General features: G+C 41.7%; 1 protein-coding gene across 3 annotated transcripts in view; it reads left to right on the top strand.

The window, feature by feature from the left end:
* ints1 (integrator complex subunit 1) overlaps positions 1-25,984 on the top strand; it is a 180,311-nt gene that overhangs the window by 106,802 nt on the left and 47,525 nt on the right. For all 3 annotated transcript variants that reach the window (XM_073060973.1, XM_073060972.1, XM_073060971.1), the window contains exons 29-37: positions 2,184-2,282; positions 2,997-3,121; positions 3,929-4,183; positions 5,128-5,287; positions 12,698-12,838; positions 15,312-15,492; positions 19,414-19,537; positions 23,163-23,293; positions 24,238-24,325. In XM_073060973.1, coding sequence (XP_072917074.1) covers positions 2,184-2,282; positions 2,997-3,121; positions 3,929-4,183; positions 5,128-5,287; positions 12,698-12,838; positions 15,312-15,492; positions 19,414-19,537; positions 23,163-23,293; positions 24,238-24,325 — 1,304 coding nt within the window. The remainder of the gene's footprint in view (positions 1-2,183; positions 2,283-2,996; positions 3,122-3,928; positions 4,184-5,127; positions 5,288-12,697; positions 12,839-15,311; positions 15,493-19,413; positions 19,538-23,162; positions 23,294-24,237; positions 24,326-25,984) is intronic.

Raw genomic sequence — 25,984 nt, 5'->3', positions numbered from 1 at the left:
CGACAACTGGGTTCAATCCTGGTAAGTGTGAAGTGATGCATGTTGAGAGAACTAGGAGGGTAGGACAGACACAATAAATGGTGGTCTTACAGAATACTAAGGAAAAGAGCAACCTTTGAAGGGTCCCAAAAAGGTCTCAGAATGAGGCAGCACAGATTAAGAAACAGGTGGTTAAGAAAACATAGAGATTACCGGTAGCTATATTTGCCACAAGTACCATACATCGAAACATACGGTGAAATGTGTCATTTGTGTTGGTGACTAATGCAGTATGAGGATTGTGCTGGGGGCACATCGCAAGCGTCACCAAGTTTCCAGCACCAACATAGCATGCCCACAACTCACTAAACCCTAATCCGAACCGTATATCTTTGGAATATGGGAGGCAACTACATCGCCCAGCAGTCATAGGAAGAATGTAAAGACTCTTTACAGACAGTGGTAAGAATTGAACCCCATCTGTGATTGCTGACTTTGTAAAGCATTGCACTAATCGCTACTCTATCATGCCATCCCAATATGATATGTGACATATGAGATACTTGTCTTCCGTAACCAGTGGTAACGTAGTTATTAGCACAATGCTTTACAGTACCAGGGACCCGGGCTCAATTCCTGCCGTTGCCTTAAAGGAGTTTGTACGTTCTCCCTGTGACTGCGTGCATTTCCTGCAGGTGCACTGGTTTACTCTCACACTCCAAAAACATACTAGTTGGTAGGTTAATTGGTCGTAGTAAGTTGTCCCTTGATTAGATTAGGGTTAAATCGGGGGTTGTTAGGTGGTGCAACTTGAAGGGCTGTAATGGCCTATTCTGTCTTAAAATTATATTAACAGCAGAGAAGTCATGTTATAAGTATATAAAATAAAGATGGAATACCTTTTTTTCAGTTCTGGTCACCACACTAGAGGAAGGATACGATTACACTTGAGAGTGCAGAGAAGATTATTAGGATTGGTTTATTATTGTCACATGTATCGAAGAGCAGTGTAAAGCTTGCATGCTTTTTATCAATTCATTACACAAAGCACGGAGGTAGTACAAGATAAAACAGTATCAGAATATTCCGTCTGGGTAGCCTCCAACCTGATGGCATGAACATTGATTTCTCGTAACTTCTGTTAATGCCTCTCCTCCTCTTCTTACCCCATCCCTTATTTATTTATTTATTCCCCCCCCCCCCCCTTGTTTTCTCTCTCTGCCCCCTCACAATCACTCCTTGCCTGTTCTCCATCTTCCTCTGGTGCTCCCCTCCCCCTTTCTTTCTCCTTAAGCCTTCTGTCCCATGATCCTTTCCCTTCTCCAGCTTTGTATAGACAGGTATATGGAGGAATTTAGGGTGGAGGGTTATATGGGAGGCAGGGTTTAAGGGTCGGCACAACATTGTGGGCCAAAGGGCCTGTACTGTGCTGTATTGTTCTATGTTCTATGTATCCCATTCAATAATCATATAACAATGGGTAGAAGCTGTTCTTGAGCCTGGTGGTCTGTGCTTTCAGGCTTTTTTATATCTTGCTCAATGAAAGAAGGAGAAGAGAGGATGTCTGGGCTGTGTGAGGTCTTTGCCTGAGTTTCTAACTGCCTCTGTGAAGCAGCCAGCAAAATTCGAGCCCAAGTAGGGGAGGCTGGTTTCCATGATGTACTGAATGCTCAACTCTCTGCAGCTTTTTGCAGTCGCAAGCCGTTGCTGTACTGAGCTGTGATGCATCCAGTTAGGATGCTTTCCTTGGTGCATTGATAAAAATTGATAAGGTTTGACAGGGACATAACAAATTTCTTTAGCCTCCTGAGGAAGCAGAGGTGTTGGTGACCATTCTTGTTTGTGACGTCTACATGGCTGGACCAGGACAGGGGATGTTCACTCCTTGGGAGCAGAAGTTCTCAACCCTCTTGACCATGGTACCACACACAGATTAGGCCCTTTTGCCCTTTTGAGCTGCACCACCCAGGCCTTGTCACAGGACAATTTACTGTGACCAACTTGGGACGATGGGAGGAAACAGGAGCAGCCAGAGAAAACCTATGTGGTCACAGGGAGAACATACAGGCAGTGGTGGGAATTGAATGTGGGTTGTCTGTACCGGATGGACAGTAGCTGACAGACATTGTGGGCTGAAGTAACTACTTAGAGTGGATTTGTATGTATTTTGCAAGGCTGTTCTAACTCTTGCTGTCTCTCTGCAGACTACATGGCCCACCTGGTGGAAGTGCAACATGAGAGGGGAGCTACTGGTGGCCACACCTTCCACACTCTGCTTACCACCTCAGTACCTCCAAGCAGAGGTACCGCCAGCAGTTTGAGTTCTTCTGTTTTTTATTCACCATAAAAAGTCTCATTAGCAATTTCAGTTAGAGGATTCCCTTTGTATGATATACCACACTGTACTTTCTGGTGTTGCATTAGTCCCAGCCTTGGTTAAGTTAGACAATCAAGTGGAGCTGTTATAGCACAGTCACTAGGGATGAGGGTGGAAGAAAGTGGGGTGTAGCCAGATGTGGAGAAGTGCAGGGTAATATCAGGAAACTACACAGGGGATAAAAAAGTTTCTTAATAGGTTATGATTCTGGAAAAATAATAAGTGAGTGACCAGTGGAACGTAGGTTGGAGTGGGGAAATTGTGTCTCACTGGAGGACTAGCTGGTGTGGGTTCGGCGCTCACTGCACAGTGACTGGAGGGAAATGGTGAGAGCTTGGTGTGCAGGGTTGGATATTAGGGCTTAGCAGACTATGACTAGGATGCACTCTATGGTAGTAGCTAGGATCGTAATAGACAGGATCATGAGTCCATTATTTTACCTTTTGGAAACCCCAGTTATGTTGAGTGAACTCCATGTAGAAAGAGGATTACATCTGTGTATTTATCAGGCTATGCACTTACTAATCCATTTAGTGAAAATCTCTCTGCTTGTTTTGGCATTAAACAGCTGTTTTGTTGTGAGTGATTTGAAATGGCAAGATTTTAATAGCTGATGAAACATAAATTTCTGTAATCCTAGAAAATGAAGACCACAACAGACAGAGCTCAAGCAATACAGCACCGCAGTGTCCCATCCGAATCAGGGGGCCAACTCAGATCCCTGTAATTGGGCCAGATGAAGATTTAGCTGGGCTCTTTCTTCAGGTACAAAGGTGTTTGCCTTTCACATGCCACGCAACAGTAATGTCAAACCTAATGTACTTCTAGTGACTGTGATCTCCTGTACTGCTTTGAATTGCCTGAGGAAATCAGTGAGACCTGAGCCTTTTTCTCCCCTATTGGCCCTGGCTGTCCTGTCATCTTCTTGCCACTTGGGAATGTTTTATGTTGGTGGGGGTTTGGGTGCAATTTAATCTTGTTCCCACTATCACACGACATAATTACTGCACAAGCTGGCTTTTGCTGCTAATCTCGTCGACAGCAAGATGCTTTGAAATAGATCCTGTAGCATATTCCTAAAGGATGCTTTAGAAGAGGCATGGAAGGTGATGTACCGATGAAATTTGTTTAAAGGGCTCACGCAGGAATATTAACTTTTTTATATTACAAAAATAAATGTTATTCATTATGAAAAAATGTATGTAAAGGGAAAAACAGTGCAAAGCTCTTTTTGTTCTTCGTGTTGTTTGGTCTAAGTATTCAGTGTTGCTGGTTCTATACTTAGTGTTATTAGCACATCTTTTTTTGTACATAGCACCAATGCTGCCCATCTAGTTTCCTGGGTCAATACACCCTTCTGCTTGAGGGGCTTTTCTGCTGGACTCAGTCCAATAGTGGAGTGCCCTAGACTGTGGCTTAGTATTAAGTATACATGTACAATTTGCCAGGCCACAATTTTACAGTAGCTTCAGGAGAGGGAAGGTCTTGTTGCAGTACTCTGTCATGTTGAGTTGATTGCAGTTAGTTTCCTGCATGCCAAGTATCAAATAATCATGAACTTTTCCCTTGCAGCTTTTCCCCATGAATCCTGACCCAAGATGGAAGAACACAAGCAGTCACTCCATCTCGCTGATGTTACAGCACACACTGGCTCAGGAGTTGAGCCGTGCCCACCAGGGGAAGGCCGAGGAGACTGGAATTGCTATTCGTCTGCTCCAAGCTCTCTCTGCACTGCTGAACTCCCCACACGGCAGGGCCTTTGTCTTATCCATGCAGAGGAATTATGTCATCTCCTGCCCTTTAATGAGACAGCTTTATCAGTATCAGGTATGGTTGTGATTGTAATAGTGTGTTTGTGAAAATGTGAATGTGCATGCTGTGAGCATGTTTCCACATTAGCATTTATGCCAGTATATAGGAGGGATACTGGGTCATAACTTGCTCAGCCATTTAGACCTTAGTAAGTTTCAAAATTCCTTTACTTTATTATCAGTGTGGAAGTCTCTCCTGACTGATATCGGAAGTTGCATCTGTCAGTCTTGGTCAATGGACTCTGAGGCTGAACTTAGTCTTGCTGGTCTTTCCCAGCACTTTCTTGGGAAATCGCTGATTACTTTATGTGCAAATCAAACCTGTAATGGGATTTCTGATGCCAATGGGATTTGGGAGGCAATGGGAAAAAGAATAAAAGCCAAAAATGCTGGAAGCTCCACAGTTCAGGCAGCTTTTGTGGAGAAACACAGCTAATGCTTCAGTTTGAACCTGCTTTGGCAGAGAAAAGGGAAGGCAAGTCATTTTTGATCTATAATCTGCTGGAAGAACTTCTTCCACATATACTGCTTGGCCTGCTGAGTTCCTCCAGCATTTGCTTGTTACTTCAGCATCCGCAGACTCTTGTATCTCCAAATTATTTTTGAATTGTATACTTTAATTATAGTAGTCTGAACACCACTCTGACCCTCTATACTTTGTACACCTTCAGTTTATCCTGGGGCCCAGTACTGTGAATGCCATTGTCCTCCTATATCTGCTTGTGCAGCCTCATTCTGGCTATCAAGTACGAACTGTCTGTTGAGACCTGGAGCTTCCTGAATGAGCACAATGCTGCATTATGGGGATTCTACCTGTGAATGCTTTCTGACCAGTGCGTGGGCAGTCTCATTGCTTGGCCTCCTTTTACTACCAGGCATGGATGTCATTGTACAAATGCACCATCAACGTAATGTGTATTTTTGCAAAGGTTCATTGTTTATTTTGTGTTGCATCTACAGAAAATCAAGCCCCAGGACTCTGTTGCTGTGTCTCTGTTCTACAACGTGGTGATACAGCTCCGGACGTGGCTGGAGAATTCGGCGACGGAAGATAGTCCTCTTCGAGCACTACTGAAATCTCTGGCTGCTCAGTGCTCACTGAAGCACAGAACCGGCGATGGTACTGTATCAGTTATGTGTGATGGGCCAATAATGCTTTTTGATTATTGGCTGATAATCAAACCTCAAGCTGATCCAATGTTCTATACTGTCTTTCCAGCTGACACAAAGAGTCATATGCATGTCCTCCAACCTTGTCTGCGGCATTCTGTGCTCCCAATGTGGTCTCTACATTGGTGAGATCAAGTAAAGACTAGGCGACCGATTTGCCTAGCACCCACACTCCTTCTGGAGATGCCAGTTATTAGCCATTTTAATTCTCACACTGATCTGTTTGTCTTTGGCCTCTTCTGCTGCCAGGGTGAGGTTAAGTGCAAACTAGAGGAACTAGAGGTACCGACTAGAGAAGGGGTAGTATTGGATCTTCTGTTACGGAATGACATAGGTCAGGTGACGGAGGTATGTGTTGGGGAGCACTTCGGGTCCAGTGATCACAATGCCATTAGTTTCAATATAATTATGGAGAAGGATAGGACTGGACCCAGGGTTGAGATTTTTGATTGGAGAAAGGCTAATTTTGAGGAGATGCGAAAGGATTTAGAAGGAGTAGATTGGGAAAATTTGTTTTATGGGAAGGATGTAATAGAGAAATGGAGGTCATTTAAAGATGAAATTTTGAGGGTACAGAATATTTATGTTCCTGTTAGGTTGAAAGGAAAGGTTAAAAGTTTGAGAGAGCCATGGTTTTCAAGGGATATTGGAAACTTGGTTAGGAAAAAGAGAGATATCTACAATAAATATATGCAGCATGGAGTAAATGAGGTGCTCGAGGAATATAAAGAATGTAAGAAGAATCTTAAGAAAGAAATTATAAAAGCTAAAAGAAGATACGAGGTTGCTTTGGCAAGTATGGTGAAAATAAATCCGAAGGGTTCCTACAGTTATATTAATAGCAAAAGGATAGTATGGGATAAAATTGGTCCCTTAGAGAATCAGAGTGGACAGCTATGTGTGGAGCCGAAAGAGATGGGGGAGATTTTGAACAATTTCTTTTCTTCGGTTTTCACTAAGGAGAAGGATATTGAATTGTGTAAGGTAAGAGAAACAAGTAGGGAAATTATGGAAATTATGACGATTAAAGAGGAGGAAGTACTGGCGCTTTTAAGGAATATAAAAGTGGATAAATCTCCAGGTCCTGACAGGATATTCCCTAGGACCTTGAGGGAAGTTAGTGTAGAAATAGCAGGGGCTCTGACAGAAATATTTCAAATGTCATTAGAAACGAGGATGGTGCTGGAGGATTGGCGTAATGTTCATGTGGTTCCATTGTTTAAAAAGGGTTCTAAGAGTAAACCTAGCAATTATAGGCCTGTCAGTTTGACGTCAGTTGTGGGTAAATTAATGGAAAGTATTCTTAGAGATGGTATATATAATTATCTGGATAGACAGGGTCTGGTTAGGAACAGTCCGCATGGATTTGTGTGTGGAAGGTCATGTTTGACAAATCTTATTGAATTTTTTGAAGAGGTTACGAGGAAAGTTGACAAGGGTAAAGCAGTGGATGTTGTCTATATGGACTTCAGTAAGGCCTTTGACAAGGTTAGTTAGGAAGGTTCGATCATTAGGTATTAATATTGAAGTAGTAAAATGGATTCAACAGTGGCTGGATGGGAGATGCCAGAGAGTAGTGGTGGATAACTGTTTCTCAGGTTGGAGGCCGGTGACTAGTGGTATCACTCAAGGATCTGTACTGGGTCCAATGTTGTTTGTCATATACATTAACGATCCGGATGATGGGGTGGTAAATTGGATTAGTAAGTATGCAGATGATACTAAGGTAGGTGGCATTGTGGATAATGAAGTAGGTTTTCAAAGCTTGCAGAGAGATTTAGGCCAGTTAGAAGAGTGGGCTGAACGATGGCAGATGGAGTTTAATGCTGATCAGTGTGAAGTGGTAGGAATAATCCAAGTAGGACATACATGTTAAAGGGTAGGGCATTGAAGAATGCAGTGGAACAGAGTGATCTGGGAATAATGGTGCATAGTTCCCTGAAGGCAGAATCTCATGTGGATAGGGTGGTGAAGAAAGCTATTGGTATTCTGGCCTTTATAAATCAGATCATTGAGTATAGGAGTTGGGATGTAATGTTAAAATTGTACAAGGCATTGGTAAGGCCGAATTTGGAGTATTGTGTACAGTTCTGTTCACCGAATTATAGGAAAGATGTCAACAAAATAGAGAGAGTACAGAGAAGATTTACTAGAATGTTTCCTGAGTTTCAGCACCTAAGTTACAGGGAAAGGCTGAACAAGTTAGGTGTTTGGAGCATAGAAGATTGAGGGAGGACTTGATAGAGGTATTTAAAATTATGAGGGGAATAGATAGAGTTGACGTGGATAGGCTTTTTCCATTGAGAGTAGGGGAGATTCAAACAAGAGGACATGAGTTGAGAGTTAGGGGGCAAAAGTTTAAGGGTAACACGAGGGGGAATTTCTTTACTCAGAGAGTGGTAGCTGTGTGGAACGAGCTTCCAGTAGAAGTGGTAGAGGCAGGTTCGGTATTGTCATTTAAAGTAAAATTGGATTGGTATATAGACAGGAAAGGAATGGAGGGATATGGGCTGAGTGCGGGCCAGTGGGACTAGGTGAGCGTAAGCGTTTGGCACGGACTAGAAGGGCCAAGATGGCCTGTTTCCGTGCTGTAAATATTATATGGTTATATCACTTCATATTCCATCTGGGTAGTATATAACCCAACAGCATGAATTCTTTAGTTTCAGGTAACCTGTTCCCCCTTTGTCCCTTTCTCTGTCCTCCTCCACATACCTGCCCTCCTCCTAGCCCCCTATAACCCTGTTTTTCTTTCCCTTCCTCCACACATTCCAACTGCCAATTACTCACTCACTCCTCCGATTGGGACCTTTTCCCCCACTATTCCCTCTGTCCAACCCACCTCCCTTAAATGGCTCCAAGCTGCACCTTCCTTTCCTATCAGATTCCATCAACCACAGCTATTACCTCCCAGCCTCTGTAGCTTTCTCTACTCTTCCCTCCTCCATCTTCCTATCACCCTTCTTCATCTGGATCCACTATTGGTTTCTTACTCCATCCTTTCCCCTCACCTCTAAACTGACCATCTCTCCTGTATCCTTGAGCCACAGTCTTGGCCTGAAACGTTGACTGTTTAGTCCACTCCACAGATGCTTTCTGACCCACTGAGTTCTTCTATCAATTTGTTCTTTGCTCAAAGAACACTTAATCTGCCTTGAGTCAGCTTTCACCCTTGTCCACAGTACATTCCAAAGGTCTTATAGGAAAAGTGCTGTTGATGTACAGTCTCTATTATAAAGTAGAATACAATTGCCAATTTGTACACAAATAACCAAAGTCAAATCTGGAAGAAGGACAGAAATCTTTGGGAAAAAACCTTGTAGGTCAGGCAGCATTTGTGAAGTGTAATCCTTCCAGGTGAGGCAACACTTGTGAGTCTGTTGTGGTAATCTGTTGTATCCGGTGCTCCCGATGTGGCCTCCTCTACATTGGCGAGACCCAACGTAGATTGGGGGGCTGCTCCATCGAGCACCTCCACTCTGTCCGCCACAACAGACAGGATCTCCCGGTTGCCACCCACTTCAACTCTGCTTCACATTCCCATTCGGATATGTCCATACATGGCCTCCTGTACTGCCATGATGAGGCCAAACTCAGGTTGGAGGAGCAACACCTCATATACCGTCTGGGTAGTCTCCAGCCCCTTGGCATGAACATTGAACTCTCCAACTTCTGGTAATTCCTGCCCCCACCCTTCCCTCATCCCAGTTTCACTCTGCCTCCTCCTCCAGCTACCAATCACCTCCCTCATGGTTCTGCCTCCTTCTACTACCCATAGTGCTTTCCCCTTACATTCCTTCTTCACCTTTCCTGCCTATCCCCTCTGTGCTTCCCCTCCCCCACCCCTTGATTTTTCCCCTTACTAGTTTTGCACCTGGCACCTACCAGCCTTCTCCTTCCCACCCTCCCGCCACCTTCTTTATAGGGCCCCTGCCCCCCCCTTCAGTCCTGACGAAGGGTCTCGGCCCGAAACGTTGACTGTTCGTTTCCATGGATGCTGCCCCACCTGCTGAGTTCCTCCAGCGTGTTGTGCGTGTTGCTTTGACCCCAGCATCTGCAGAGTATTTTGTGAATCAGATTTTAATGTTTTGAGTCCATAGACTTCCATCAAATCTAAAAGGGGGAAGGAAGAGAGGACATGCAGGACTATGATAGGGTGGTGGGCAGGAGAGACTAAATCACAAAAGGCGTGATGTAGCATGAGGTGTAGGTGAAGGACTAAAAGGTGTAACAGCATTGTAAATAAAAGGTGAATAAATATTAAAAATTATCAAGGCTGCAATAGGTCTTAGAAATTAGAGGTATAGAGACTTTTAAAAATCATTATACTCTGCATCCAGAAGACAGTAACGTACCTAGCTAGAAGACGAGGTGTTTTTTGAGCTTATGTTATAGTTTGTGGAAAACGGTGTAGGTCAGATGACAAATGTCATAAATAGATTGGGGAATTAGTGACAGGGAACTGAATGCTCTGGATCATACTTGTGGATTGAATGGAAGTATTCTGCAAAGCCATATTGGAATTGATTTATTACTGACATGTACTGAGATGCAGTGAAAACCTTGTTTTGCATACTGTTCATACAGATCAAATCATTGCACAGTGCACTGAGATGGTACAACGGAATAACAGTAACGGAATGCAGAATAGAGTGGAAGATCACTAGATATGTAAGGAGGTTTAAAAGAACGCACCAAAATTAGTAATTCTTAGCGACGTAAAACTTCTCTAATCTCAAATATAAACCAGATGCGGTACTCTAGGATTAATCTGGAAGGCTACCCCACTGGTTGGTAGAGATGAGTTGTGCTGAATACTGTGATTTCATGTAGTATAGTTCTATGAAATATATTGTATCTCTTAGTAATGTTTGGTTGGCTAATAAATATTAGTCAAGGTGCTGCAAACAGTTTTCTTCCTTTTCTGCAAAATAGTGACCACTTTTTTTTATATATATCCATCTGAGGAATGAGAAGTAGGTGATATCTTCTGTGCTGTTAAGTACCTTGTGCTGTCTGGAAAGAAAGATCATGAGATCCTTTTCTGTGCAGAGGGATCATTTAAAAAACAGAGAATTCTTCACTTATCTCCTGGTAAACCTAAAAGAAATCTGCTCTGCTCTTCTTGCTGCTCTTGACGTACAGAGACCCAGATTATTGAAGGAGATAAGTATAATTTAATAAGAGAGGTTTCCATTATTCTTCCTTCTGTTCCCCTCCCCCCAACACCACCAACAAATCCCTGGAGAATTAATGTGAAATAAGCTTACTGTTCAATATCTCCTTAAGCAGTCTATTGGAGTCTGCTTGCTTACTCTTGGCTTTCTGTCAGCTTCATATGCAAAATGATTCAGCTTTAGTATAACAGACTGAAAAGGAAATTTGACAGTTGGAGTCACTGATCGTGGTGAGTCAGGTGTTGCATTTTTATCAAACTGTTGTTGCAAGTACGTGGACCCCTCTTTTACATTTTGTTTACTACCTGCCAAAATGTTTCCATTCCTCATCATAGTGAAACTTGCTAACAGCCTGGTCTGCTTATTCACTCTTCCAGACGCAAGGCTCTTTGATACAAGTATTTCTTTAAATATTGTTGGATTTACACTGATCTTTCCTCTCAAAGTCTTGATTGACGTTTGTGAGAAATTGAATGACTAGCACTCTTACAGTGCTTTTCATCACTACAGGTTGACCCACAACACTCCATAGCCAATGATGGACTGATTAAGTGTAGTCAGTACTGTAAGTAGGAAATACAACACTAATTCACACATACTAAACTCCCACAAACAAAGGGAAAATATTGCTCAGAACTCTGTGAAAAAATTCCCACTCTTCTTTGAGATAATGCCATTGGATCCTGCCAGTCCTGCTGAAGGATTTTGGTCTGCAACGCCCAAATGTACTCTTTCTTTTCCTAGATGCTACCCGGCCTGCTGAGTTCCTCCAGCATTTTGTGGGTGCTGCTCGGATCTCCAACATCTGCAGATTTTCTGTTGATTGTCATGGAATCTTTTAAATTTGTTTAAAACAAATTGACAAGGCTTGGTTTAAATTCTAATCTCCAGCTGTGTGACACTCACTCCCTCAGTACTGAACTGGAGTCTTAGCCTAGATTTTGTGCTCAAATTAAGACTCACTCAAGTAAAAATGCAGATTAACAGCACTGAAGGTTCTGAATTCAGAAGGTAAAACATTTCTTTCTTGCATTAAATAAACAATCTAGGAGAAGATCAACCATGATCATATTGCATGGCAGGGCAGACATGAGGGCTGAGTATCCTACACCTACTCCTATTATGTTCACATGCATGCTCACCCCCGATGCACCATCAATAACTCTCTGAGATGTGAGGTGAGATATAGGTTTTTATTGACTGAAAGAAAGAACAAGCAGCAATTGACCACCACACTGCATCCTGGAGACTGAGGCCGGGGCGGTGTCTCCAATCGCCTTTATACCGGGGTCCGTGGGAGGAGCCACAGGAGCAGTCAGCCGGAGGGGGGGGGGGGGGGGCGTGTCCAGACAGATATATGTAGTTCACCACACCCCCTCCATCATTGACACACACTTTCCTCACCTGCCTACTTACCCTCCCAAACACCTCTGAGAGCTGGGAGCTCTGTTCCCACCTGAGAGCTTTACTCATTGAAACATCCTGTTACTGTCCCAGCTGGAATTGATTAATTCGAAACAGCTTGGACAAGGTCTCTGAAAATAACTAGGCACTCGTGGTGGGAACTCTATCAGGTGGCTTTTTAAACCCAATTAACCAATCAGGGATTTCATTAGAACTTATTTTAAATGTTAAAGTAATGGATTCTAGAGCTGTTCTGCAAAATTCAGATAATACTTTGCTAGAGGAGCCAAGTTAGACTGGTTTGAAACAACAAGTGATCCTTCAGGTCATTATTTCAAAATGAATATCTGAGATGTTTGTATTCTGAACGTTTATTGGATTTTGCTTGTCTTTTTGAGTCCCTCAGAACAGCTGGAGGGTCACTGATCTATGGTGACATATATATTGAATAATTTTAAATGACAGCACCATCATATCAAGTCTGTAAAGATTTATTTCTAACCAATAATTGGGGTCACACATAAAGTCTCAGATTCTCAATTCATTCTAACTGGTGGTTATACAAGCGTCTCTCCAAATTACTTTATTTTGCCCTTTCTGGGGGTAATGGCTAGGTTATATCTGTTTAAAGCCCAGCCTAAGTGAGGCTGTTAGCTTATTGGATAAACAAGTGTGTAGCATCCTCTACTACATACTGTAGGTTAGACTTCAACTTGTAACTTATAGTATTAACTTTTTTTGCGCAGCTTGCAATACATTTTGGGGTTGTGTTTCTACAGTACGAGCCAACTTCAGGCACCTGGCTGAGCAGCTGAGCTATCAGCAAGACCAGGAGTTGATCGATTCAGCAGTACAAGCAATAATGTCAGCTCTCAAAACTGGGGAGGCATGCAACGTGGAGCCAGAGTTGATGGGAAGAGGTATGAATCTACTGCAGTGTATGGCAAACACATTCTACTTTGTTCTGAATTAGTTAATGGATAGAAAGAAACTAGTTTTGTTTGACAGAAAAAAATACTTTAAAAAACTGGTGGAAACATGTTTCTCACTGTAGAACTCTTAATGGTACTGTGTTTGCTGAGTTCACTTGTCTTGAGAAATGTCATATATTTGATGCTGTGATTCTGTGGCTTTAATGGCCTCAGGTTGTCCTAAAGTGCTCTGAAACCTGGGTTGTGCTTTTCCCCTGTGATCAACATTGCATCGTTGGATATGTGGCAACCAGGTTCTCTACCATTTGCAGAATGGACAATAGCACTAGAGAGTTTGGAGAGGAGATGTATATGAATGTTGCCAGCGTTGGGGAATTATTATAAGGGAGAGAGTGTTAGGCAGGGGCTGTTGTCAAGATCAAAAGAGGATTAATCAATGTTTATAATCTTGTACAGCCTTATCGTGGTGAACAGAGAGTGGTTATTTTGCTTAGGGTGATTAGAAAGTCAAATTGAGATAGAAAGAATAGTGGGGAGAAGTAGCTGAAGATTTTATTTTCACCTAAAGAATGGTTTGTCTTGAATTCATTGCTTGAGGAAGAAACCCTCAGTATATCTGATAATCTTATGGAATGGCCACCTAATCTGCTGTGATTTATGGAATACAGTTAAGAGCTGGCAACGTATACAAAATGCTGAAAGAACTCAGCAGGCCAGGCAGCATCTATGGAAAAAATCACAGTCAACCTTTCAGGCCGAAACCCTTCGGCAGGGCTGAGAAAAAAAGCTGAGGAGTAGATCTGAAAGATGGCGGGGAGGGAAGAGAGAAACACTAGGCAATAGGAGAAACGTGGAGGGAGAGGGAGCTGGCAACTGAGTTTAGACAAAATGGCTTTTTTTTTGCTTGGTATGGTCATATGGCCTTAGTACAATATATTTTTATGGTTATCTAAGTTCTCAACAAACAGCAATGACTACTAGATAATGTAGTTGCGTTGCTTGAGAGTTGAGTATTAGAAGCTACTTTGTAACCAGTCATAGTTTTGCAGGAAAGATCCAGATGAAGACAGCAAGGTATGCTCCCTTAAAGGACATTATTCAACTAATTAGATTTCATGAACTGCAATGTAAAGATGTGAACTTTCCTTCCCTGCATTATTTGTCCTGTCTCAGTGCTACCAGTCCAGAAACATAATCCTAAATTGAATAATTTTTATGATCATTAATTCCTAAAGGTGTTATGACTGTGTCTACACTAGCATAAGGTTAATTTGAGATGCTGCCATTCAAACCAGACCATTTAGATCTTAACACATAACATTTAAGAGCGTTTGAAAAATGAAAAAGAGTGGACTACTTGGCTTCTCATACCTGCTCTGCCATTCATTTAAAGCAATGCTTATCTGCATTTTGCCTACAATTCCACTTTACTGCTTGATCACCATGTCTTTTGAATGCCTTGTAGTCCAGAAATACATCTCAGCCCTTTGAAAGCATTTAATAACCCAGTATCTACAGCTTTGCGGCAGAGAATTCCAATGGTTCCTAAGAGAGAAGTTTTTTCTTGTGCCGGTCTTGGTGATCAAAGCCTTTTCTTGAGATTGTCCTATGTAGTTTTATATACTCCCCCATCAGCAGAAACATCCTCCCAGCATCCACTTTATCAATCCTGCTCATCATCTTTTATTCTCTCTTGTAAACTCCAGAGTGTAGACAGCACTGAATTTAGCCATTGGACCACTTTGGCAAAACTGCTGTTTAAACCTATCAGAAGTATTCCTTTTACCCAAGATTAACTCTGTCTTTCAGCAAATATTTTTATTCTCTTTCCTCCCATGTACTCCTTTGGTTTGAAATCTCGAGTTATTTGCCTCAACTCTTTCCTATAATGGAGTTTCATGCTCTGATCACTCTCTCAATAAAGAAATTTATACTTATTTCCCTGTTGAGTTTATTAGTAACTAATGGAATGCACAATAATTCTCTGCAGTTTACATGTGCCTCTGAGCCTAATTAACACAGAGACATGGAAGAGTGCATTTTACATTGGCTTTGTCTCAGCATTAATGAAATGCGACAACTGAAGCTAGCAAAAGATTTGAGAGTTGTATTTAAAAGCAGAAAGCAAGTTTTCTGAAGTTGTGGTGAATTGCTCAGATGATCTGTGCAGTGATGAGCAAGCTCTTTGAAGAGAATGCAGTGAAGAGTATTATGTGTGCGAGTGAATGAAAAGATAAAATGTCCTGTATTTAACAGTGTAGGGAGGCTGGTTTGTACATGTGTAAAATATGTAGCCAAGACGAAGAAATGTAAAAGTTCTAAATAATGTCAGAAGAATTTTGCAATGAACGCTAAGTGTCTGGTGTAATTATGCCTAATCCTATTGGGCATTTTCTTTGTAATTTTTTAGATATCTGTTCTGTTAGAGATTATCACCATTAAAATTCTGTCAATCCCACAGTATTAAAGGGTTTAATTGAGATGCGGTCTCCCTACCTGGAAGAACTATTGACATTAGTCCTCACCACCAGCCCGGAAGTGGCCACACAGCATACAGCCATGGATCCAGTGGCTCTGATAACCACACTTCTTCATCAAGAAGGAGAAGAGTCAGTGGTGAAGATGGAGGTCGATGGCAACAGGTAGATCCATTGGGGCATTTTTGGTGGGAAAAGTGGCAGTGACTAAATAACCTGTGCAGCAAGTTAATCTAATGGTGTACAATGAGCAATGTTTTGGGACTGAGTGTTTCTGGCGGGAATGGAAAGCTGGAGCTTATTATGATGTGTTGCAGTCTAAAATGTTAAGCAGCCTAGCAGTAAGTTGATGACTATCCAGGGTCCCAATAGAGTAGTGATTTGCATTACTGGTTCTGATGTCCCAACTCAAGTTTAATTACTCCAATAAGTGTTTCATAAGCTGATGATAGTATTTGTTCTTTAAGCTAGCAAGACTGCTCCTTGGACTTTAGCACTATGATTTAAAAAAATTTGAGGCCTCTTCAAATGAAGGTGCTCTTCTGCTGTCCTTTCCAACTTCAGGGACCCCTTTAATCTGAGGGAGATCAGATGAGAAGCTTATTGGATATCTAGCTTTGAGCACAAGGCCCATAATCTCCATGTTGAGGAACAGAAGTATTTAATGCTGGAAGTTCTTTTGGGCACATTAGTAGTGAAAAGAGATGGGCACAGACAACTTTTGATAGAACTAATGAGGTCATGTTACCAATTATTAAGCTCCCCTTGCTTTCTTTACTTACATTTTGTTTTTATTTTGGATGTCCAGCATTCAAATCACAAGTTTTAGTGTGAACATAAGAAGATAACTCTCCATCTGAAAAATGGATAATGTGAGTTAAAGGGGAAAGTGTTAGTCATTACTGCTGAGTTTTGCAAGCCTTTTGAGCTTAGCTCCTCACAGTTTCATCCATTTGTTTTAAAATCCCTTGCCGAAATTGTACGTTGCCATTGTGGTAACTGACCAACTGTAGGAAATTTGAAGTGACACTAAACAACCAAGATTTGGTTCATATTGATATGATTGACTCCAGTAGAAAGATGAATTAGGTTTGAGAGGCAGAATTTAAGGAGCTAAGAAAGAGATCGATATCAAAGTTTATTGAATACCTGGTTTATTTACATTGGCACTGATAGTATAGGAATACCGGTATTCCTTGATTTACAAAGCTGTTAGTCTCAAGAGAATAATACATTGCGTAAAATTTGTATATCAGTAAGGTATTTCTCATCAGTTCCAATGTAGAGATTCTGCTTGTATTTCAAGGCTCAAGAATCTTGGTGGAAAAAGACCTAAGCACATTAACCACTCAACGTAGTTATTCAAATTCATAAATTGTAATTTTATTAATAATTAAATCTCAAATTAAGATAATAAAAGCATACGTAATGTACTCTTTCAGTATTTGAACCAAGTGAAGCATTCAAGATCCAGAAGGATCTTGACAGGTGCACATGTCCTCTTGTAGGGGGACGTAGAACTTGGGGTCACCATCAAGAACTCATCTATTTAAGACAGACATGAGCTGAAATTATTTGCTCATAGAGCTGTGAATCATTGAATTCTCTTCCTCAACAGCTGATGACACCAGAATTATGTTTGAGACAGATTCATGTTAAGCCAGAGGGTGAAAGGTTACTATGGATAGGCGTGGAGTTGAGGGAGCATTCAGAACAATAGCACACAATTTACTGAAAATTTCTTCCATACATGTGACACTTCCTTGGCAGCATAAGTCTCGGGAATACACTCCAGTCCCGCCAAATTCATGAGATTGGGACAGCTCTCCCACGCTAAACTGCAGTTTGTGTGGGTGCTGTGTAATTTGTTACCCTGTTACAAGTGCCAAGAAATAACAGACAGTAAACTGCATACAATTAAAGGAATTAAAGAGCCTAATGCGTGGGCTCTTTCTGCCCATCACTCTGCCTGTTCTCCATCTTCTTCTGGTGCTCCCCTCCCCCTTTCTTTCTCCCGAGGCCTCCCATCCCATGATCCTTTCCCTTCTCCAGCTCTGTATCCCTATTGCCAATCACCTTTCCAGCTCTCAGCTTCACCCCACCCCCTCCGGTCTTCTCCAATCATTTCGCATTTTCCCCTCCCCCTTCTACTTTCAAATCTCTTACTATCTTTCCTTTCAGTTAGTCCTGATGAAGGGTCTTGGCCCGAAAAGTCAACAGTGCTTCTCCTTATAGATGCTGCCTGGCCTGCTGTGTTCCACCAGCATTTTGTGTGTGTTGCTTGTAAATTTGACAATGCTCTCTCAGGCTCATAAACTTTTGAGTCAGGCATGCAATCTACTGATAATTTCCTCCATATACAATCCATTACTGCTTGAGTTATGCCTTTTTTCTTGGCTACCATTTAGGTTGAGGGATATAAGGTAACAAATCTGCAAGAAGTGCAAGAAATTGAAGAAATGTAAGAATGGGGTACTTTGGATTTGCTGACAGAGATTGAGTAGTAACAGCATAAAGGATAGAGGGAAAGAATTTCTGAAATGTGTTCAGGAGTGTTTTATAAGAAGGTTTCTCAACCAACACAAAATACTTAATTTAAATGTGAAATTAAATTAAAATTAATTTAATCAGAATTCTAAAATATTGAATCTGGTGATGGTGAATCAAATGAAGCAAGTGTCAACGGGTAACAGAGGTTATAGTGTTGTAAGGTTTACAACAGCACTATGAAAGGCTAAGAGACTATGTAAAGTAAAAGTGCGTAAGAGAATGACATACTTATTTGAAAATGCAAAAGGCTGCAGAAAATTGAAATCAAAAATTTGCAGATGTTGATGAGTCATTAAGGACAAGATGGTTGAGGTACGATCCAGATGCATTCCCTCTTGGACGGTCAAAGCCAGAGACTGGTGATGTGATGTCAAAAGAGTAAGAGGAAACAGTAAAAATAGTGATGTGTGGAAGTAATCAGATATAAAAAGATCAAAATACAAGCGCGAAAGGAAATTGGGAAGCCAAGAAAGGGTGAAAATTGGATCTTTCTCTGGTTGGCTGACTGTGGATACCATGAGGGTCACTTCACCTTGGACTAGAAAGAAGTGAAATTTCTTCACTCAGGGTGATGAACTTTGAATTTTGTACTTCGGAGAACCATGGAGTGACAGTCATTGAGGTCATTCTAAACACAGATCAACAGAGCTTTCACCCCATCTGATAATTAAGGGAAATACCCCTTATTCTGAGACAGGTGTCTGCTTCTTGACATCGCAGCCAATAGAAATGTCTACTGTGTTGAGTTCTGTAAGAATGGGATCATCTCTCGTTCTTAAACTGCTGAGGATAGAAGCCTAGTCGACTAATATAAAATATACATTTCTAAAAGTGAGTGGCCAGAGAGATAATGGATGTTTTTGTACACAAACTTCAGAAAATAATTGGAGGGATTGAAGTATATTGATTACTGAACTTTATAAATGGATGCACACATTATAAAAGTGAGGAGGTGATGTTGAATCTTTATGAAACTCAAATTTGGTGTAATTAGGTTATTCCATACATTTCTAATGACTATTATAAAAAGAATTGATAGCAAAGAGAAGGTACAGAAAAAATTTTGAAGTGTGTTGCCATGTAAGGAAAATTTAAGCTATGTGAATAGATTGGAGGAGTTGAGGTTATTCTTGAAGCGGAGAATAGCGAGATGTGTTCTAATTTCACAAATGCTTAGACAAAGTGAATTAAGGAGTCTTTCTTTTGCTGGAAGGATTGAGAAGAAGAGAACTTGAATTGAAGGTGATGAATAAAAGAGTTAGGGTGACAGAGGGGTAAACATTTTGAAATTTGAAATTCATTGCCTGAAGAGTGATGAAAGCAAAATTTGTTTCTCTCAGAAGAAAAATACATTGATATTTGAGAGGGGTAAAAATTGCATTGACAAAAGGCTGGGAAATGGGAATGGAACTGACTAGATTGCTTTTGCCTTTCTTTGTTATCTAGTCTTTTTCCATGCTGCAATAATTCTGTGCTTATCATTCTTAGTTCTTCTGCATGTTATCACCATCTCTGCTTTTCTCTTGATCTCTGCAGTGTGGAGCAGATGAAGCCTGTTTCGGCATCTGGGCTACTGATTGACTGGTTTGAGTTGCTGGACCCTGAAGTCATATCCTGTTGTCCTGAACAACAGCAGAAGCTCCTGTTTGCTGACCATAAGGTAAAGATTAGTGAGGTATCGTGAGGGTTGAGGTGAATATTGCATGTGCCTGAACTCTGGAATGGACAAGCAGCTTTTATCCTTCTTAGCTACTGATGGATTGAGTGTTAGCTCAGTTTTCTGCATCTTGCTCGCAAGTTAAGAGCATGTGCTCCAAACTCCTGAGTATGTCAAATACTAAAATTGAGTCAGATTACACAACAAAATTATATAGATATGAGTAACACAAACAAAATGCTGTAAGAACACTCAGCATGTCAGACAATATCTATGGAAAGTTAATAAACAGTTGATATTTGGGGCCGAGACCCTTCATCAGGACTGGAAATGATGGGGAAGAAGCCAGAATAAGAAGGTGGGAGGAGCAGAAGGAGTACAAGATAGATGGTGATAGGTGAAGCCAGGTGATTGGTTGGAGAGGGATGAAATGAGAAGCTGGGAGGTGATAGGTGGAAAAGATAAAGGGCTGGTGAAGAAAGAATCTGATAGGAGAGGAGAATGGGCCATGGAGAAAGGGAAAGGGTAGGGGCACCATGGGGAGGTGATAGACAGGGAAGGACAAGAGAGTAGTTAAGAGGGGAGCCAAAGTCAGAGTGAAAGAAGGGGGAGGGGGGACAATCCACCAGAAATTAGAGAAATTGATGTTCATGCCATCAGGTTGGGGGCCATCTGTGTAGAATATGAGGTGTTGCTCCTCCAACCTCAGAGTGGCCTCATCGTGACAGTAGAAGAGGTCATGGACCGACATGTCAGTATGGGAATGGTGATTGAAATTAAAATGGTTGCCACTGGGAAATCCTGTTTGTTGTGGATGGAGTGAAGATTCTCAATAAAGCGGTCCCCCAGTCTATGTTGGGTCTCACCAATGTAGAGGAGGCCACATTAGGAACATCAGATACAGTAGAAGACCCCAACAGATTTGCAGGTGAAGTGTTACCTCACCTGAAAAGATTATTTGAGGTCCTGAAATAATCCTCCTGAGGGAGGAGGTGAAGGAGCAGGTGTAGCATTTCTTTCACTTGCAGGAAAAAAGTTCCAGGAGGAAGATTAGTAGGGAGGGATAAATGGACAAGGGAATCATGGAGGGAGCCATCCCTACAAAAAGTGGCAAGTGGAGTGAAGGTAAAGATTATTTGGTGGTAGGATTCCTTTGAAGATGGCTGAAGTTTCAAAAAAATGATATGCTGGATGCGGAGGCTCATGGGGTGGTAGGTAAGAAAAAACATAGCTCTGTCCTTATTAAGGCAGTGAGAAGATGGAGTGAGGGCAGATGTCTGGGAACTGGAGGTGATGCGGGTGAGGGCAACATCAGTGGTGGAGGAAGGGAAACCCCGTTATTTGAAGTAGGAGGACATCTCTGATGTTCTACAAATGAAAGCCTCATTCTGGGAACAGGTGTGGCAGAGGCAAAGGAACTGAAAAAAGGAATAGCATTTATTTCAGGAGACAGTGGGAAGGGTATAATCAAGATAGCCTTGGGAATCGGTAGGTTTATAAAAGATGTCAGTAAACAATTTGTTCCCTGACATGGAGACAGATCGAGAAAGGGGAGAGAGGTGTCAGAAATGGAACAAATGAATTTAAGGGCAGGGTGGAAGTTGAAGACAAAGTTGATAAAATTAACAAACTCAGCATAGATGTATGAAGCAGCACCAGTGCAGTCATCAGTGTAGCACAGAAAGAGTTGGGCAGCGTTACCAGTGAAGGCTTAGAAAATGGATTGTTCCACATAGCCAATGAAAAGGCAGGCATAGCTGGGGCCCTTGCAGATACCCATGGCTACTCCTTGGAGCCAAAAGAGAAATTGTTGAATGTGAGGGTCATTTCCACCGGATGGGAGAAGGTGGTGGTGGAGAGAAACTGGTTGGATCTGCTGTTGATAAAGAAGCGGAGAGCTTTAAGGCCTTCTTGACTGAGGATAGAAGTACATAGGGTCTGGACATCCCTGGAGAAAATGAGGCAATCAGGGCCAGGGATTTCAAAGTTGTTGAAGAAATCGACAGCATGTGAAGTGTCATGAATATACACGAGAAGGGACTGAACCAAGTAGAATAACATGGAGTTCAGGTATGCAGACACGAGTTCAGTTGGGCGGGAGCAGGCAGAACCAGTAGAACTACCCAAACAGTCTGGTTTGTGAATCTTGGGTATGAGGTAGAAATGAGCAGTGTGGGATAAGGAACCATAAGGTTTGTAGCAGTGGATGGGAGATCTCCATGGTTGATGAGGTGGTGATGGTGCGGAGACAATACCCTGTTGGGCCTGAGTAGGGTATTCCTCTTTCTTCTTCAGTCCTTATCTTTTCCACCTGTCACCTCCTAGCTTCTCACTTCATCCCCCTTCTCCCACCAACCTGGCTTCACCTAAAACCTTCCAGCTTGTACTCCCTCTCCTTACCCCACCTTCTTATTCTGGTTTCTTCGCCCTTCCTCTCCAGTCCTGATGAAGTGTCTCAGTCCGAAACGTCGACTGTTTATTCCTTTCCATAGATGCTGCTTGACCTGTTGAGTTTCTCCAGCATCTTGAATGTGTTTCTCAAGATTTTCAGCATCTGTAGAACCTCGTGTTTATTATATAAGAATGACGTGCTTTGAAAAATCAACAATTTAATAACTGCTGTATGTTGATTTCATAAGCTAGAGTGATGTGGGTAGCATTTATTTTCCTAGAGAAGGCATTGATGGCCTGTGCCATTTTGCTCCGCCAATGCAAAACATTCATTGATACAACTAATTGGGATACCAGGTTCCCTGATAGTGCACTTAAGAGTCTTGCTGCATCTTTGGGAGTCACTTAGGTCAATCTAGGTAAGAACTGCATCTTTCCCTGTCTGAAAATCTAGCTAAACAACATAACTCTTCAGAACACTGCTAGTTTTATACCCATTTTACTAATTCATTCCAGATTACTTTATAAATTTAGGTTTCCTACGTGCCATAGTAGGATTTGAATGTCTCTGTGGATCCTTATCCCAATTTCTAAATTGCTGGTGTAGGAGCATGATCTTTGTGTTACCAAACCCTTGATTTGGTTCTGTAAGAGCAGAGAGAAAGTGACATGAGCAGTTTATTTCTGAAGTTAGTGTGGTTTTCTTTACATAGAAACTGCTTTCTTTGATGGGGGAAAAATTAGAAGAAAAAAGTCTTAAAGTAAGTACATGGCCATTTAATAAGGTAATCAAAAATACTTGTTCACACTCCGGGAGTAGTAATATATTATCCTCCCTCCTTAGATCCTGTGAATGGTGGTGACAACTGACATGTTCAGGGCCAAACCATTTAAAAGATAAGAGTACGAAGAGATACCTATCAGTGCGTGGGGTTGAGATACATAGTGATCAAGATGCAATTAAATGTGAAGCTAGTATGAGAGGTTAAATAGTCTTTTCTGTTTATTTTTTTTTATTTTAAAAAAGTGATTGTAGTTTGTGTACACTTAGCTAATCAGAAATAAATGTGTTTGGGTGATGGAATAAAGATCATTGTTTAGATAGATAGATAGATAGATACTTTATCAATACCACTAAAATTCTGATCTTGGTCAGTCTTGATTAGGCATAGAGGATGCAGGTGATTCCTTTTTTTTGGATCTTTGTGCGTTAATTAGAATGAGTTCTTGTGTCCAGACCACAGATCAGCAAGGATCGCAGCTGCTTTCGTTCCGACCCTATCTTCTAGCTGTTCTCATTCACCAGTCAAACTGGACGACACTGCATCAGTGCATCAGCACTCTACTGAGTAACCAAGAGGGGCTCAGGTAAGCTGCAAACCAACAGCAAATGCATGCAGCACTCAGCAATAAGGTAGAAGGCAGTTTGGCTCCCTAACATTTCAAGCAGTTAAAAGTGAGGTCTCATTACACTGGGAATGAATTTGTGAAATTCTAACCTGTGCACCTGCTCGCCAATGGCCAGTTTGCATTACAGCATAACTACTCAGCTCCAGACCTCCTTACACGCTTAGTCCAAACTCTGGTGTAGAGGTGGATTTCAGAGGTGAGATCAGATTGACTGTTTTCGACTTTATGGTGGCATTTGTCTGTATGAAACATCAAGGAGCCCTGGTAAAACTGGGTAATGGACATCAAGGAAAAAGCATAACTCTAGAGTAAATAATGTATTGCAAAACATTTGCTGTTGTTAGAGGTCTATTATCCCAATCCTGGGACATCACTGCAGGAGTTTCTCAGGACTGTCCGAGGCCCAATTATATTCAGCTGCTTCATTCGTGATCCATCTTACATTGTAAGATTAGGAGTGTAGAAGAGATTGTCAACTGATTACACAATTGCACAACAGTATCAAATGTTTGCAATTATTAATTAATTAAAATCATTATAGTAGGCCAAATCTAGATGCAACTAAACCAAGAGAATATATGTTAAATGATGAGCAACGTTTATGACTGAAAAGTGTTTGTCATCGACAAGGGTGTAACCGTATCTCCTTCAAACACACATCTATCTATCTCTCCCATGCCCCATTCATTCTCTCCTCCCTCCCCCTCTTTTTTCTCCCTCATTCTCTTTCTTTCTCTCTTTCTCCCCCCTCTCCCAATCCCCCAACACCACCTTCACCCCCTCATCCCTCAGTCCCTTTCCCTTTCTTTTTTCCCCTCCCTTTCTTTCTCTTTCTCTCTTTACCTCTACCTCCAGCCCCATCGTCTGGTAATCACTGTCTAATCTCCTTATTTTATTTGCAGGCTTGACCCTACAGCAACCCTAGATTTTCTCTGGGCCTGTGTGGACATTCCAAGGATCTGGCAAGGACGTGACCAAAGAACCCCACAGGTAGCGTTGCAAATCAAATGGCGCAGTTGAACTACCAGTTGCTCAGTTATTGAGATGATTCAATTTGTAATGGGCATTGGATTTCTGTGGCAAAAAATTTCCTTGAATATCTTGATAACTGGAGGAAATGCTTATATTTTTAGTTAATTAAGTAGGCCATGCCAATATGTAACAAAGCTAACAGAATAACTGATGACTGGAAAGCAACATTTTGGACACAAAACTGCTATGCAGTGACCTTTCCCAACAAGGGTGTAACTTCTCACCGATTTGTGGCATAATTTACTTGGCACTTTGTGCCTGCTCCACCAGCTGATCTACCTTAGTGTCCTTTTCCTACGCAATATTGCCTGCTGATGTCTATTTTGAATGAATTCAGTGACTGAACCTCCATCCACTGGGGTAGAGAATTTCAAAAATTCACCACTCTCACCTATAAAGAACTTTTACCCCATCTTGCTCGTCAGTGGCATACTTTCCATATGGAAACTGTGGCCCTGGTTCCAGATTCCTCAGAAGAAACATTCTCCTTGCACCCACTTAGCCGAACCATTTCAGGACTTTAAAGATTCAATGATATCTCCTCTCATTCTTCAAATTCAAGATAATATAGACCTAGTTTACTGAATCATTCCTCATCAGACTTGCCTGCTGAAGTTTTGTTGAAACAGTCTCAATAGGCAGAATACCATTTTTCAGATAAGGAGACCAAAGCCATGCACAGTACTCCAGGTGTAAATTCAAGGCCATGTATAATTGCATTTGGACATCTTTTGTGGGAGAGGTAGTGGGGATAGGTTCTCACTACCTATTAAATGCTCCCAATGGTGTGCATCTCAAATAGTCTTTGACAGCCAAGTCCAGCTCTTGGCCTTTCTGTGTGGCTAGCAACTAATCCTGGTGGTACTGTTTCTACTGGCCAGAAGAGGGGCAAAAACAGGTTGCTGGTGTCTTTAAACCAGTCGCTGCAGGCAGATGGGGCTCGCAGCTGTGGTTGGTAGCTCACCTGGGAGAAGGAAGACTGATCTCAAGGGGAGAGCTTCAAGAGGGAAAAGTCCAGAGCAGTAGATCTTAAGGCAGTGCTATGTTGCTGACTGACAGCACTTGTAATGCCACCGCTGTCAAACTGTATCAATCTCTGCCATTCCTTTAGATTCATCAGCTGCATAGAGAGGGGGAGCCGGCTCTATGGGGAGCATCTTGCTCTACATATCGTACTGCCCTGGATTGCCTGCTGTCTTGCATATCACATAGTCAATTAGGTGTTATGTAAATGCAGCCCTGTAAAAGTATCAGCAGCGATAGAACCTGGAGTCTGGTTTTGCTGTTAACAAAGCACTATTTTATTAGTAACTATATAATATAGTAACTTAAACCAGGTAAATCAAGGGTTAATGGTGTTATGCATATATAGGTGTAAATATAGTTCCCAAACTTCTTCAAGCTTAGGTGGTGAGTGATACAGTCTTACGATGGTACGTACGAAAAGTTGAGTTCAATTCTCAAGTTAATTAATGCAAGATACAGGTGGCCCCCGTTTCTCGAACGTTCGCTTTACGTCAGCTCGCTGTTACATTACCTACATTAGTACCTGTTTTCGCTAACTAAAGAGGATTTTCACTTTTACGAAAAAAAGACGCCTGCTTTATATGTGTGTTT

The sequence above is a fragment of the Hemitrygon akajei genome, chromosome 11 (genome assembly GCF_048418815.1).
Source record: "Hemitrygon akajei chromosome 11, sHemAka1.3, whole genome shotgun sequence".
NCBI lineage: Eukaryota > Metazoa > Chordata > Chondrichthyes > Myliobatiformes > Dasyatidae > Hemitrygon > Hemitrygon akajei.
Note: the sequence above shows the minus strand (reverse complement) of the source record. Positions and strands in the feature narration are given on the sequence as shown.